General features: G+C 38.5%; 1 protein-coding gene across 1 annotated transcript in view; it reads right to left on the reverse strand.

The window, feature by feature from the left end:
* Positions 1-299: 299 nt before the first annotated feature.
* The window catches only part of CNTNAP5 (contactin associated protein family member 5), a 303,945-nt gene continuing 287,738 nt past the window's right edge, over positions 300-16,506 (reverse strand). The window contains exons 22-24 of the mRNA XM_054176017.1: positions 9,227-9,445; positions 3,763-3,834; positions 300-2,606 (exon numbers count right to left, since the gene is read on the reverse strand). Coding sequence (XP_054031992.1) covers positions 2,410-2,606; positions 3,763-3,834; positions 9,227-9,445 — 488 coding nt within the window. The 3' untranslated portion in view covers positions 300-2,409. The remainder of the gene's footprint in view (positions 2,607-3,762; positions 3,835-9,226; positions 9,446-16,506) is intronic.

Consider the following 16,506-nt stretch of genomic DNA (forward strand, 5'->3'; position numbering starts at 1 on the left):
CTTGATGATCTTTGAGGTCTTTTCCAACCTTATTGATTCTATGATTCTATATCACTAAATGACTTGGTATCTCTCTGCCAGCCCCTCAGTTTTGTTATAAAATTTGTCTTGGGAGAAGAAAGAGAACTCCAAGCAATGCTTCCAAACAATTCTTTTATACTTTCATGTTTTCCATTGAAATAAATCCTAACATTTTATACTTAAAAAGGTATTGTCCCCTGTGTGTACTGAAAAATGTTATCTGGAATGGTAGCAAAAAGAAAAAAAGGAGACTCCTACATTTAAAAAGCAATAAAACAATTTAAAAAACCCAGCAGAAATGTTTTGCAATACATGGGAAAAGAGGTCTACGTTGAAAAGTGGAAAATGAAAGCTAATGAGTCCATCACTACACATCTCATCATTCAGAAACACTCTCAAGTAATTATGTATCACGCAACCAATCAGCATGAAGCAAGAGGGCTGTTGTAAACCACATGCCAGGGATATCATTCCAAGATTGCTTTCTCAGCATCAGACACTGCTTCTCACGAAGTCTTCCAAAAGAATTGGCAAGGAACCACCAGATCCAGACTGTCATTTATTTTTTCTTCCTTGTCTGTCCCTTCGGCTCATCAGAAAAATAACCAGCAGCATACCTTTGCAAGGCAGTACCTGGAAAAACAGCATGTGTAACCTCATCTTAGTTTGCTGTAGGTTATTAACTCATGCAGTGATTCTCTGTTTCTAATCTGTGTAAAAAGAATCATGAGGCAGAAACCTCAGGATGGCTGCAGAATGGTATAGAAGGCCAAGAAAGAGATTCAGCTACACAATTAATTGTCTTGAACTAATTCATATCAGGAGTTCAGGAATTTTTCTTAGCTGTTGGATTGATTCCATTCCTAACAGAACTCTTCAAGTGTGACAGCAAATACTACATACTTTTCAGAAGCCCTGAGAAGGCAGTATGCCACACAGAAACAAGTAGGGTGTGAAAAACCTCCCTTGGTAGGAGTTGTCTATTTTTCCTTTCGGGATGTCTGTGACTGAAAAGAAGTTTTTTCAGTCTCATGTTGAAACCATGCAGCAGAAGTACAATGGGCAAGATTTGAGTCTTCAGCATTGTTCGCAATCAGGAAAGGACATAATACTTCAGAGAAACAGGAGAGAAGATTGATTCAAATTAGAGTACTTGGGAATTGAAAAAAAAATATTGTTTCCCTAATGTTGTGCTTTGTCAACAATGTTGATCAAATATTAACCTTTTAAGACACCACCTCAGACCTCTCTCTACTTAGCTTTGGAGAAGATATTCCAAATTCTACAAAGAGGAAATACTAATCAATCTTTCATGCAGTTTTGGGGGGGGAGCAGATGCTGTGTAGTTGGTTTTTTTTTTTTTCTTTTTTAGAAGAACTGATAGAAGTCATGAATCATGTTTAAGATTAAACTACCTTTGCTTTTTGCTTGTCTGTGTACTTTTTCTTTGCCACAATGTCAACAACGTTTAACCTCAGCGTGTGATAATCCTCCATATGGCATGAACAGTTATATGTTGCATTTCTAACATTTCAGACAAATATAGAGCACCTAAGTCCTAGCAGCTTCCTAAAACCCTTGGAGATTCAAGCTACTATTTTCCATGCTTCAGCTAGAGTTATGCTAGAGTATGTTGGGTCTACATAGTCAGCCTTATGAGATGGAGGTGAAAGAGGTGCATGGGAATGACATTTATTGTTAATACATATACTGTTGGAAAAGTACTGATAAGCCTAAAAGTTACAGTAAAAGGACAGGAAGCTGGGGGAAGGAGCTTAATGAGGGCATTTTTATTTTTCCTTACCTCATACCAGCTTCTTAGCTAGTATCAATTAATGTAACAAAATTGAAATCAATAGATATATATCAATTCATATCATTTGAGAATTTGGCCAGTCCTTTATGATTGTTGTTACTAAGCCTGGAAAATAAATCAGGCATTTTGGTCTCATTCTTTCCCTCTATCCTGTCCCAGTATCTGTAGAAGCTACGTGTTCAGCTACTTTACCTCTACTTTACATAGTCCAGTTCTAACGTAAAAGCGATGAATTAAATGGCTCTTGAGAAAACCAGAAACAAATGTAGGGACTTTGAAACATCCAGGAACCCATAGCAGAAACCAGGTGTGCATGTGGATCTTATTTTGTGCAGGGTGGAGTAACATGTCTCTTGAGCTGCAGAAGTAAACTCTGACTGCCAGGTTCTTTGTGTAGAGAATGAGGCACTGTGACTGTTACCAGTATTTCCTGTACAGGGCGGTGTTTTCCAACTGAAAGTCAGCAAAAAATGAATGATTAAAAGAAAACTACAAAAAGTAAAAAGGAAGGAAAAAAGGAATAAAGGAAGGTAGGTTAGGGGAGTAAGAGCAAGAAGAAATTGCATTGTCCATCAGATGAAATATTCCCGTTTGCACTCGCTCACTGTGTTCTGCAAGTCAATGTCAGCTTTATAGGAGCTCTCGAGGTTTTCTGGGTATTCTTTCTCCTTTGTCTGGTTACTTCGATGTGCTTGTTTGTGCTGATAGAGAAATCTGCTCATGATGGCAATGATGCAAAAGATGATGAATATCACAACTGCTATTACACCTGAAAAGGGGGAAAATAGGAAGGAAGGATAAAAAGAGTATAAAACAAACCCAAATCCAACCCCCCAGTGACCTCAAAAATACACTCCCAATGCACAGCAGCTAATGGCTATGACAGATCAGTTCACCTCAGTCTGTACACAATTATCTGCCTCTATCACACCTTTCCTAGTAGCTTTTATTTCTATTTTGTCTCTTTAAGTAAGACTTATAGCAGCAAGCATTGATGTAATTCACCTTCTAATTTCAGGCACATTCTGCTTTCATTGGAAGTAAAGTTTGGTCAGTGTGTTTGTTTTCAAAAAGATAGATCTGTATGCTCATTCAAATTCCTGCTCTGTTGTATTTTCTTGCGTGTTATCTCTGGAAACCTTGCATGAGCCTTGTATACTTTGCTTTATAGCTTCTAGATATTATCAAAGGCAGTTCCCTACAGGGCATCCTATAAAGTAAACAGAGATAATTTGCCTTCCCAATTCTTAAAGGGATATGAAAACCATACATGAAGCTATGAGGACAACTTTCCCTAGTATATAAATGCTTCCACATAACCTAGTAAGTCACCACGACAGCACTAGCTTGCAGAAAGCGAGCTCAAAAAATCAGATTATTATCATAGAATGGTCCAGGCCAGAAGGGGCCTCCAAAGGTCACCTAGTCCAACCTCCCTGAAGTCAGAAGGGACATCCCCAACTAGACCAGGTTACCCAGGGCCTCGTTGAGCCTCACACTGAATATCTCCAGGGAAGGGTCCTCAACCACCTCCCTGGGCAATGTGTTCCAGTGTTCCACCACCCTCATGGCAAAGAACGTCTTCCTGATATCCAATCTAAATCTGCCCTTCTCTAGCTTGAAGCCATTGCCCCTTGTCCTGTCACTGCAGGCCCTTGCAAACAGTCTCTCCCCATCCTTCCTGTAGGCCCCCTTCAGGTACTGGAATATTGTGAATATTGTGTTGAGGCTCCCCTCAGAGTGGTGTGTAAGACAGTTACTAGTTAACTTAGTCTTAGATCACAGAATCACATGGAATCAGAGCACGGCTGACATTGGAAGGGACCCCTGGAACTCAACTTGTTCAAATGCCCTACTCAAGCAGTCAGATAGACACTGCCTTGACAGAATTATATTTCAATTGTAATCTTTAAAAATGAACTTACCTCCAATCACAGCTGAATCACTTCTGACTGCATTGGTGAGAGGTTCTCTTTCATCTGTCTTCCCAAAAGGATCTGCAGTTGGTTAAACAAAACAGAACTTATTTTCTATATCAACTATATTCATTTTTCCTCTGGCTTAGATAGAAGCATCCTCTTACAGTCATGAATTCTAAGCATCCTCTTACACTCATGAATTCTAATCTGTTTTCAAAAGATGTGATTTAGGGGACTGAAGAATCAAACCAGAAAGCTCTCTGACAAAAATAAAGTGAGCTTGCAGGACAATTTTCTTCTACATCTTCAGGAGCAAAGCCTGTTAAGGGCATATTTAAAATGAAATAGAAAGGCTCACAGTAACATCTGAAATGGTTCTCTCAGTTTATTGGCAAAAGAATCAGACAGACATTCTAACTAAATAACCCATTGGGAACTTATCTCAGAACCTTTTTTTCTTTTCTTTCTTTCTATTTTTTTTTAATTATCTTAAGAAACAATATCAGAAAGAATCAAAAGGAAAAGAAGGGTAGACAAACTTAGATCCAACCTATGTTTGTAGATGTAGATACAAAAGTCAAATTTAATTCCATAAAGAGAAGCAGTCTCTGCTTGGCATAGCTTCCTGGAAGGGATGATTTTGTCTCTGTTGCAGAAATGCAGTGGTCAAATTGGATTCAAAACAGAGAGGAGGAGGACTCAGAAATCCGATATTAAAAGTTGCTCAATGTTGGATGACTCCTGTATCCTATCTATAAATAGCTACTGTCAAAACACTGGGCCAGGGAGTCTATATGATGCCTGTTTCAAATTCAGTTTTATAAACCTGGGAAGTCAAGACCTCCCTGAAGTCCCTGGAGTTACAGCAGTGTACCTACTTTAGTCTTGTAAGTTTCAGAAAATGCTGTTTTCTACTGCTAGTTGAATCCACCTTTTCTGCACTTTCACCTTTTTATTTTTCCTTTCCGTTTACCTTCTCCTTTGATGAGATTCCTATCTCTGTTTCCCTCCTTTACAAGCTTCCGGACTATTATACAGAGGATGTATGTGAGAGTTACAGATGACTGTCTGTGCTATATATTATGCTGCTTTGTCAAACTGATCTTTTTGATGAAAGAGGTGGAAGCCTAAGTGAGAAATCTGGCGTTGGAAGGTTGGTTGTAATAGAACAGCCTTGCCTTATTAGGTGACTCAGCTACGTTTTGGTATCTCATTGACCAAGATTTTCTTTATTGAAACAAGCAGTAATTTTGTATTTGTGTATCAGGAGGCAGTATTTAGTTTCATAAGGGGGAATTTTTTTCCTTATTCTCTAAATCACTGATACTAGCCCCAAAGATGAGAAGCAGCCAACAGTCTTTTCATGTTTGTCATGATTTAAAAGGTGCAACTCTACTGCTACTTTTAGGAGCAGAAGGATTTCTCATTGATAATACACATACTGAAATGTCAGGGTTCCCCAGTTCTGCAGTTCATTGACTGAGCTATTAGCATAAAAGGAACCTCTGAGGCCAACTGACCAACTCCCATACACTTGTTATCAATGTGAATGGTGGTTTCCAATGATAGATTTGGCCACTGAGTTTGAGACCGACTTATAAGAGGCCCCTTGCTTGGATATTGGGTGCATATAGTGATGTTGCCAAGAAATAAATGGTCATGACAATGCTTCATCTAATGTAATACATGTGTGGGACTGAGATGGGAATAAAAGTTGTTGTTTTACACATAAATAAAGATAAGATCCTGGAAAAGGTTAGGTTGGAAGGGAAATCTGGGGGTTATTTAGCCTAATCTCAAGCCTTTGAGCCTGAGATCAAAGCACAGCCAAATCAAAAAATCAGATCCAGGTAGCTCATAATTTAGTACATTACGGGAAGGTTCATCTCCTTTATTTTTCAGTATCTCATAGTTAAATAAATCAAAATTATTAACTTAGGTTCTTTTTATTTAGTAAAACAGAGGAAAAAAACTGCAGATACTTTATAGCCTAAAGATGGCTGTCAAAGATAGACAACGTTATTTGTCTATTTCTTTCCACAAAGTAGTAGGGGAATAATCATTGTTTTAGCCTCACAATGATTTAATGTTCAGATACTGGAAGTTTGGTAAGGTATTTTCTACCCCAGTGCTCAACTGGTGCAAGTGAAAATAGTTACAGTAAAAATTCACATCTGTTGAACATTAATCCTTCCATACTAGAGAAAAATCTCCAGCTGGTATCTGGTGCATAGCATTAGTAAATAGAGTCATGAAAGACTATTAACTATGCATGAAAAAAGCATGAAATTAAATTTCTACCTTAAAAATTAAATAAGACATCATTCATGCCTAAAAGATTATGTAAGATCTGACAATAAATGCTATTAAAGCTCCACTGGTTTTTGGCAACTGTTACCAGAATTTAAGCACTGAAAGGAAACCAGAACAAATGTTGGAGATCATTTTCAGAATGGAGGCCAACAGACACAGGCCTTAAGAATTATGTTTTGCCTGAGAAATAAAATCAGGATATAAGGAGAGGAATGTTTGTTACAGAAGAGCAGATGGTATGTGATGGCAGAACCATCTCCAGTGGGAACACAATAAACTCTGAAACTCAGGAAAAGCAATACTGTGTCTCTTATGAGATCTTTACAGGACATCCTTCTCCTTTAAAATAAAACTGATGACATTACACTGCATCTGGAAGCACTGCTGAAGTCAGAAGGCCCTTCTGGAAATCATCTAGTCAAATCAGGGTCTACTGCAGCTAGTTTCTCAGAGCTGTATCCATTTGGGTTTTGAATATGTCCAAAGATTAAAACTCCATAGCATTTCTGAGCCTCCTGCCACCTTTGCTTCATTTCCCATTCATTCTGATGGATCATTTTTTAACTTGGAGGAGGTGATCCTTGAACCAGCTCTCTGGGAGTCCTCTTATCGACAGAGTGATTCTTCCAAGCAGGTCCATGAGCAAGTCAAATGTTGTTCTCCTCAAGTCTGGGGTTCCAGTGATACTTTCTGGTTTGTTGGTTTTGACCTTCCTTTCAGGATCTTGATCTCTCCCATCTCATATTTGCTACAGTCCTGGCTGTCCTTGTCAGTTTCTCCTTGTTTAGAAATACCAGGTGCAGCACAGCTAGCAGAGTGAGACAGGGGCTTGCAATGTTTAAGCTGCTTTTCAGAAGAAAAATTTTTCTGTGTAGCTTCTGATTCATGAAAGTCTTTGGCACTTTTTACTTTCAATGCATGATGACCTTCTCTTTAGCTGGAGTAGACAGCTTAAGACTCTACCATTCACACAGCTAAATCTGTTCTGGCATTTACAGTATTTTAATATTAAAAAAACCCCCATACCACAAACAAACCCCAAAACATAGAAAAGTCTATTATGTCTATGCCATCAGTGTAGAGTTCAGAATACCAAAACCTCTACATGTACCTCAGCAAGGAAGAAAGCGATTTGCAGATCTTTGTTAAATATCAAAACCACAGTAAGTCACCTTTTATTTTATGTTTCCTAATCAGAAACAGTGTGTATGAATAACTGAGCTGTGAGTGAATGGATTTTATTCCACATCTGTCTGCTTGGAAACTCTCTTGAAGACAACAAGTATTCCTCTCTGAAGGAAAGAGCTTCAATTGTTTTCAGAGCTTCAATTGTTTTCATGTTATAAATATAGAAAGCTTTTTTCACACATTTAAAGAGAGATTTCCTAGAGGGCTTTTTTGTTGTATCTGTACATTAGAAAATCGACAGAGTCAACTTTGAAGTTCTATTTTTCTTCTCAGCCACTAAATAATGAGAAATTGGGGACTGAGGAATTGAGATATGAGCAGTAAATTTGAAAGCTAATCCTTAACTCTGTCTTCTTTTTATTTCTTCAAATGTGTCCTTTCCCGTGTATAAATGTAATTCTCAAGTACATCTATACAAAGTATAATTTGCTATAAATTGGATTTTTTTTTTCAACAAGAATCTACCACCCAGTGCTCTTACTACAGCATAGAAAGAAATGAAGTCTCCAGAACTAACTTGTTTGAAAAATCTTATTCAGGCTTTAATCAAATCCAGGGTGACTTGTGACACAATAGCGTCAGTTAATTCATCACAATGAGAGTAAATAGTATTTTAAAGCAGAGAGTGGCAAAAACAGGCATGAAGTTTAATAATAAGTGTGCATTTCTGATGTAACAGTACTTAACCTTCACAATTGGGTGCAACTTATTATGAGCTATAAATGTTTAATTCCGAACATGCTACACTCTGTGTTCTGTCCTGCAGTTCTCAGCATCAGGTTTTTCTGTGTTCAACCTCTTTAGAAATATTAGATCAATGAGGTAACAAATCACAGGGCAAGAAGGTCATATTTTCAGTATCACTGCCCATTCAATATTTTAAGACATTCTTCTGTGCATGAGAGCAGATACCTTGGATAACTCTGGGTGGTGAGAAGAAAGTAGGGAGGTGGGGAACAGCACAGACACAGACACTGGCAGCCGCTTTCCACAGAATAATCAGCAGCCTTTTTCTCTATGCAGAATGCTAATAGCATCATTTGTTTTCTGTTGAATATCTTATGCAGAAGCTGCAGGAAACGAGGATTTGATGCAAGTACAAATGTCAAAGAGATCATATTATTGTCTAAACCTTAGTTTTATTAGCTATCATAAAAGAGAAGGTGGCTTCACAGGTCAAGGGGCAAAAAATAGCCTTTAATTTGTATCCCTTTCTGGTCATTAAGAATTCTGCCATATCTACCGGTGACTAAAGCAGCAACTTGATTGCCTTCATTCTTGGTGACAACACTTCCAGCTGCTCTGAGTATCCTTCTCTGCATACAAATTCACATATGAAAATTACTTAAGATTCCCAGAGGAGAGTTTCAGGATTGAAAAAAAAAAAATAAATTAACTATTTGGATCATCTTGCTGGTACCACTCAAGTAGTGCTCCTTCTCTTTAACATGAGAGAATAAAGTACAAGCAATCAATGAAAATCATGCACATGTGTCGAGGGGTTTATTCAAGGAGGTTTTGTTCATTTCTACTAGGGCAGGAAGAAATTTGACTTGTTTGTTGTGTGACTCCTATTACTTCATCACCACTGGGAAAAAGAAGCTATCTAACATTTATGTTCTCCTTTGAGATCTGCAGCACTGGAACTATTTAGAGTGCACAGGAATGGAAAATCAGGTGCATAATCACACTTCCAATGCTGTTTCTATTATACCTTTGGAATTTGTTGTTGTTGTTGTTGAAGGCATATTTTAGGCAATCTAGGAACTTATCCTGAAAACTTTTTTTTAGTACAATGACTTTTAAAGGGACCTTGGCAAATTTTAATGCCCATCCTCAACACTCTTAGTTTTGCGAGAGAAAACAACTTCCCAGTTCCCAGTTGTCACAACTGCATTTCAGCAAAAAACCCAGAAACCTCATTGTATAGTACCCCTTAAATTCCCCATTCCCTCTTCACAGGACATACCTGATGAGGAATATATTGTGGTTACTGTGTTCACATCAGCTTCCATTGTGGATGCACAGCTGGATTCAGTCAAGGAGCCTTTGACAGTCACAGGAGCAATGCTTGGATGCCGTAAGGCAGCTTTCAAGGGAGCAATGTGGTTGTACTGAACAGAGGACAGGCAGCCAGTGAAACCATAGGCATTTGCCTTTGCGACTTCAGGGTCCAGTGGCACACTATCTGCATGGCAACAGAAAATCACTCTGGTTATTATCTGGTTTAGGAAGGCATTAAGAAATTTATCTTTTTTTTGCCTCACCACTTTTTTTACTTCTCTTCATCCAGTCTCAACTGTTCAGGTTGACCTTTAACAGTCTACAAGTCAGTCCTCCCTGGCCTGACCCATGAGGTACCCATCCCCAGTCCCTCCTCTGCAATGGTACTTGCTTTGAATCAAATTGGCTCAGACACAGAAGACTGCATTGCAAACAAAGGAGGACTTGTGGGTGGGTATAATGGCTGGAGGCCATCCTGGGCAGATAGATCACAACATTATTGATAGAGTTCTCATTTGTTGAGGAAGAGGGCTACCCTGGACTTCCAGCAGGTAGACTTTGGCCTGTTTCAGAGACTGGTCAACAGACTCCCTTGGGGGCAGTTCTGAAGAGCCAAGGAGGCCATGAAAGCTGCACATTCTTAAAAGAAGGGAGTCTTAAATGGTGCAGTCCCTATCCCCATGTACTGAAATATGAATCTGAGGAAAAGGTGGCCATCCTGGCTGAATACATAGATTTAGTTGCAGTTTAGGGAGAAAAGGAGAGCTTATGGTCATTGGAAGAGGTGCAGACCACTCAGGAAGACTAAAAAATTGTTGTGTGACTATGTAGAGAGAAAATTAGAAGGGCCAAAGTCCAACTAGAAATTAATTTGGCTTCAGCTGTTAAAGAGAACAGGAAATCCTTCTATAAATTATGCTAGCAACAAAAGGAGGTCCAAGAAGAATCTCTGTCCTCTGTTGGATGCAAGGGAGAACATAGTGGCTGTCTTGAGAAGATTGTCTGGGCTGTTAGTAACTGAAAAAAGAGACATAGGAAAGGAAACAGGCTTTGCCACTGGAAAAACAGTAGCCTTACAGGGGTTCACATCTGCTCTTCACAAAGTGTGTAGGAATTGGCTGTAGTCATGTTTTTAATGAGATTTTGGCAGGGATGTTATAAAACAGACAAAGAATCGTTTCCAAGTTCCTGCAAGAAGGCTTATATAAAACTGAAAGATTGATTTACAGTATTTGCCATCTTTGTTGAATTTATAAAACCCTTTGTAAACATTCCTAGTCTTAGCCTTTCCAGTTTTTTAGCTCTGACACAAATGGTGGATTTGTTGGTGCCTTTCAGACATCGTTTTGCCCCAATGTGCAAAAGGTAAAGCCTACCAAATAATGAATTCTTTTTCTCATGGTACAATAGTTTGAAAAGTCTAAGATACAGTACTTTAGAAAGCTTTTTTGAAAAAGTCAAATGAAGGGCCAATTCCAGGAGCCTTTTGTCAGAGTAAGCTTTTAATGAATAAGAACTAAGGTTTGTTGTTGAAATGCTTTGAAATGTAAAAAACCAAAACAAAACCAAAAAACCCACCCAAAACAACAAAAACCCCAACAAACAGACAAAGAACTCCAACATACAAACAAAACCCTCAAACCTCAAAGCAAACAAACAAACAAAAAACAACAAAAAAACCCCTCACCCCAACCCAATCCAAAACCAATCCCTCTGGCAAAAATCCCACTAGCACAGGTACAGATTGCTTTATTATATGGCTTCAGGTGCATGCTTTATGTCTTTCAGAAAGTGAGGCCTCTGCTGTTCTCAACAAGAGACCTGCATAACTTGCCTGCGAACAATTTGTGCTCCACTCTGAATTCTTGAACAGATGATGTAAATCTGTGACTATGACATGGTTACCTCTGTGAAGGCTTATTAAAGGCCGCTCTGTCACTTGAACTCTTTAAATCATGACAAAATGTTTTTTCCAAGAGTTATTTTCACTACATGACACAGTCCTCGGTTAGAGAAGCAACTTGGTGAAGTTCCAAAGTCTGTGTTAAAGCAAGGTCACATGAAATATCAGTGGCCTTCCTCTGACCTGGTTATTATGCTGTGAAACTTTCCATGCATTTGACTGGCCTGTAAAATGACACTGAAATGCTGCTGATGCCTTGGTTTGTTCTTCTGACATTTTGGCACTGCATTTTTGTTCTTGGTAATGGAGACCTTTGGATGATTTCAGCAGGGAGGGTGACAAGGCTATATTCTTAAGCTTTTGAGTAACCTAACGATTCATTCTCCACATATTAAGTTTATCCATATTTTCGGGAAGCAATTTTAAATCTTTAAGTTTTGTGTCATTTTTGCTTTCTTGTTTCCCATGTATTGGCAATCAGAACACTTTCTGTCATTAAGTCTAACATGGAGCTGTATTTTTTAAGACTTTATTGATGGTATGAACATTATTTATCTGCTGATTAATTCTTAGTCATGAAAACAGACATCTTGTTCTACTGCTGTTTCTTTGTGCATCTCTGCCATACACAGCACATTAGTTTTATGATTTTAAATAAAGCAATTTTAAGTCTTAATATCTCAGTAATGAGGAATTAATTTTCACCATAAAATTAATTTTCACCATTTCACCAAGAATTCTCTAGAGCCCCAAATTAAGCTGCTCAACAGTTTATAAGCAAATTGACATAGTAAGTGATAACTAACAGGACAAGGAACTGGAATCAAAGAGAAATCAAGTGTGATTTTTGTGTAGCAAGAGTGGCTCAGAAGACCTTCTTTCAAAAGACAGCACTGTGGAAAATGGGATCATAAGCACAATCATGTATCTTTTTGTTCTTTCTTCATAAACACTAATTTCATGTCACTCAGAAACTTAAATCTGAGCCCAAGGCTTACTTGTGTGTTCACTTATACCCAGAAAGGCCTATCATGGATTTCCTTAATGGAAATTTATTTTTAATGTCAGTGAGAGCAGACGTAGTCTTTTTTAAATGTCTGTGCCCTAATTAATTAAACTAAGTGAACTGCTGGTAGAAGCACAAAGGGTAATTTACTCTATATGCTGAAGCACTGATTGTCCTTTTTTGAGTCTGAGAAATAGAAATACAATTTTTATGGGAGTTAAAGTGTATCTATCACCTCATTTTGTCAAAGTGCTGAACAGCAATGGCAAGATTACTTTTTGGACATGGTTACTATATTTGAGCCCATGACCTTGAAGTAAAAGTCTTGTAGTCTCCACACTGCATCTGTCTCAGAAGAACTGACTAGCAGGTACTATGTAGTTACCTCAAAAAAAATATGCTGCTATGTCCTTTGACAAACTCAGCAAATGCTGCTGATGCGAATCATTACTTTAGGAAGGACAGAAATCATGTCTTGGATTAGACAGGAATCTACAAAAAGGCATGTTTTGAAATAATCACAACTCCTGGTGTGAGCCTGCTACAAAGGCAGAGTGAACAACGCAGATTTTTTTGCCTGGTTAGAACCATTGAGATCAACCCATTTGGCTCTTGCTTTAAAAAAGAGGATATCTGAACATAAGACAGGCTCCAGGCACCTCCAAGACACTTCTGAAAAAGGGAGGGACAGCAAGAGCAAAGTAAAGGTACTCTTTCTCACAAATTTTCCCAGGAATGAGCAGAATGAACTGGGACTTGCCTGCTGGCAACTGAACATTTTGTGCCATGTGGAACATTTGAGAATTCTTACTTCATTAGGCTTAGCGAGAGACAATTTCAGATATGCATTTACTAAGTTTTCCTAAAGACAGATTTGGCCTTGAAAATGAAGCATTGCTTGGTGATGCAATGTGAAATTTGTTACATATCATGGCTTTTGACATTTGAGTCCTCATCTGTCACATCGCAGCCACCCTTATTTTGATTTTGCATGGGCTTAAAATACAATCTATAAAAAGAAAATATGCAAGAAGATGGAGAGACAGTGTGCAATGTGTACCATGTGCAATTCATAGTCAAACTTTGCTTAATTGCTGCCATCTTCATCCCAAATGCCTCATTTCCATTTTCCTTAATGCTTTACTAGGCTACAAGGAGGAAAACCACTGACTGATAAAGGTGCCCCATAATGCACTCAAGAGAACTTTTTCTGGGGGATAGTCCTTCCTTCTAAGCAATAAGTATTTAGGGTGAGCCTGCAGCAAAGAGCCTTGCAGTGACCAGAAGAGTCCAGCCAATATCTCTTGCAAACATTGCTGGATTGTTAAAGAAAGCTAGAGCACAATATTAGAAGATTTTGACTTTAAATTTCCCAAGGAAACTGTAAACTTATGAATTCAATAAAGGGAATGACTTTCTATGAAAAAAACACACCACCAAACAACGGGAGACTTAAGTCTTTTCCATAGAAATGCTGTAAAAGGCTGTGCTTCTTTAGGAAAGCTTTTGTACCTGAGAGTTAATGTCAACTTAACTCTTCTGATTTAATCGTCCCATCATCTCCCCCAGTATATCACTCTTGGATGCTCTCTAATCTTTCAGTATATAGATGCCATTTTCTTCTTGTGAACTGTTAATGAGAAAGTTATTGCAGAAACCATACTGCACCTACATAATGATTTTAATCAAATAGCTTCCCAGATAAATGTTCTTCTATGTGTCTTTTATATGAAAGCTGAAAGACACAACTAGAGTGTTTCAGCTCAGACCTTTAGAGGTAAAAGGTATCATGAACATGTGCTAAACTATACAGTTCTTCATACTGTGAGTGTGGGAAGGTCTGCTAATTCATCATAGAAGCATAGAATCATAGAATGGTCCAGGCCAAAAGGGAGCTCCAAAGGTCATCTGGTCCAACCTCCTTGCAGTCAGCAGGGACATCCCCAACTTAGACCAGGTTGCTGAGGGCCTTGTCGAGCCTTACCTTGAATATGTCCAGGGAAGGGGCCTCAACCACCAAAATCACATTTACACATGTCACTTTGAAGACATGTGTAAATTAGGTCAACATGAATAGGTGCTAGAGATATCTTTGTTTATTTTTACAGGGACTGTAATGGTAAAAGATTTAGACATGTTGGGGCACAGCAAGAAGTTTTCAAATATTCATTAAGGTTAATCCCCAAACAAATTATGTTTTCCATTGGGATAGCAACCTTTTCTAGGCAAGGTCTAAACATATGCAAACATGTCTCTGAGATCAGAGAATTATAGAATAATTTAAGTTGAAAACTTAACTGTATGATTGAACTGTATGACCTCCGGAGGTCATACAGTTCAATCCCTTGTTCAAAGCAGTCAGTTTCAGAGGTAGGTCAGATCGCCAATAGAGTTCATGTGGTTAGATACAGCAATATGGTCTCTGCAAGGAGTACTTAAAGTAAATGAAGTGGGACTCTGGTTAAGATTTCACTGAGGCTTTGCCATAAACTGTATGACCCCTTTGAGGCCCGAATCCAATATTTATTAAAATCCATGGGAAAACTCCCTTTGATATTGATGAACTTTGGTTTGGGTTTTTTGGTTGGTTTTTACCCCCCCCCCCCCCCCCCATCTTGGTTCTCTATTTGTGAAGTAAAAATGACAACAATAATAGTATTTTTCTATTGCTGTCAGATACTGTGAGCATGAATTCAACAAATGATGTCTGTCGGCTACTTGATTGCTGCTTCTTTTTACTCCCTTGTCTTCAAAGCCATACTTATATTTAGATTGATCTTCCTAAGGCAGCTATATGGCCCCATTACTGTGGATCTGAACAGCTCACAGCCTTTAATGCTTTTATCCTTCTAGCACCCCTCTGATGTAGGGAAGTTCTATTATCCATGCTTTACTGATGGGGAACAGAGATAGTAAAGCCCAGACTGGTTCCACTGGGAATAAAATGCCTGCTTATCTTTATATCTGCACATAAATGGTTTGTCCAAGGTCATTCAAGCAGTCTCTGGCAGAGTGAATGTCCCTGTGTTTTTAATTCCAGTTGAGCCTACTCTGCTGAAAAAATTGAGGGTTTTTTCCCTTGGAATTCAGAACTGGGTGTAGGCTAGCCATTGGAAAATAAAGCCATTTGAGAAGAAGGAAAAAATATCTGAGTTTAAGTAGCTTTTGACTAAAGTGCAATAGAGCTGGGAGGCAGTAGTAGGGTGGAAAGCATTACTATTTAAGAACTGGCCATTGTGTAAAAATGCACATTTCAAAACTTCCAGCTGTGCTAAAAAGGTTGCCATAAGAAAATTTGGTGAGACTTCAAGCTTTTATGATGTCCTGCTGGAAGCTCTCTTTGAGATTTCTCAGCCAGTGGGAAATGAATGGTGGAATTGAGACTCAAGGTGGTATAATCACCTGGTTAAGCAGCTAGGATCAGACTGTTAGAGCAGGCAAATGAGAAGTGGTACAACAGGAATGAAGACTGACAAATTTTCACAACGCTGACAAATTTTCAGAAAAGTACAGTGTTGGAAGAGGTTTTTGTATAGCTTTAGAAGATGTAAAAGAGGTTGTTTTCAGATAGCTTTGTAGGACAGTAGGGAAGATTTGTCTTTGCTCGAGTTAGAGGAAGCTATGTTTTGCCTTTGACTCTGAGAGTAATGTAAACACCTCGTAACTGAAGGAGACAAGCTGGGTCAAATTTGGTTGGATGTGTTAAAATATTGTTTTGTTATTTTGACCTATTGTATGCCTTAATGACACATATGCCAGTAGAAAAGGACCAGTTGAGATGTGACACGTGTCTTCTGATAGACTATATAACTTTGCTGTGTAACATAATAAAGGTCTTCGCTTGCTTACATCTGGTCCTGAAAGGATTGCTCTGCCTCTGTGGTGGTTTGAAAGGAAAGGCTGAACATCTGAACATCTATACTTTTACAGTACAGCATGGATATGTAGGCCATGTAGAATAGAAAGGGTTTTTTTTAATATGGTTCTATTTCAGTGGACTCTTAAATTTTCCTAATGAATGCTTTTAAGTATTTAAATCCCAGTGGCATCCAAAACAAACACTAAAGGAATTCTAGGTCTGCTTCAAAGTATCATATGCCTCTGGAGGTTTATGCTTTGCTGAGGGCATGAGCAATAACAAGGAAGAACTTGAAGAATATTTGTTTAGGTCACCAGTATTCACCTTCTGGTGAGCCATCATTAAAGAAAGCTATAGTTGGCTTTTCACCCATACTGTAGTATAACTGATGGACAGATTTACGTAAGTTCTATATCTCTAAAATGACAAGGTCCAGCTCTCCTCTTTAAACAAGAAGGCAGTACCCTTGACTTTGGG

Source organism: Dryobates pubescens, chromosome 2 (genome assembly GCF_014839835.1).
Source record: "Dryobates pubescens isolate bDryPub1 chromosome 2, bDryPub1.pri, whole genome shotgun sequence".
Classification (NCBI taxonomy): domain Eukaryota; kingdom Metazoa; phylum Chordata; class Aves; order Piciformes; family Picidae; genus Dryobates; species Dryobates pubescens.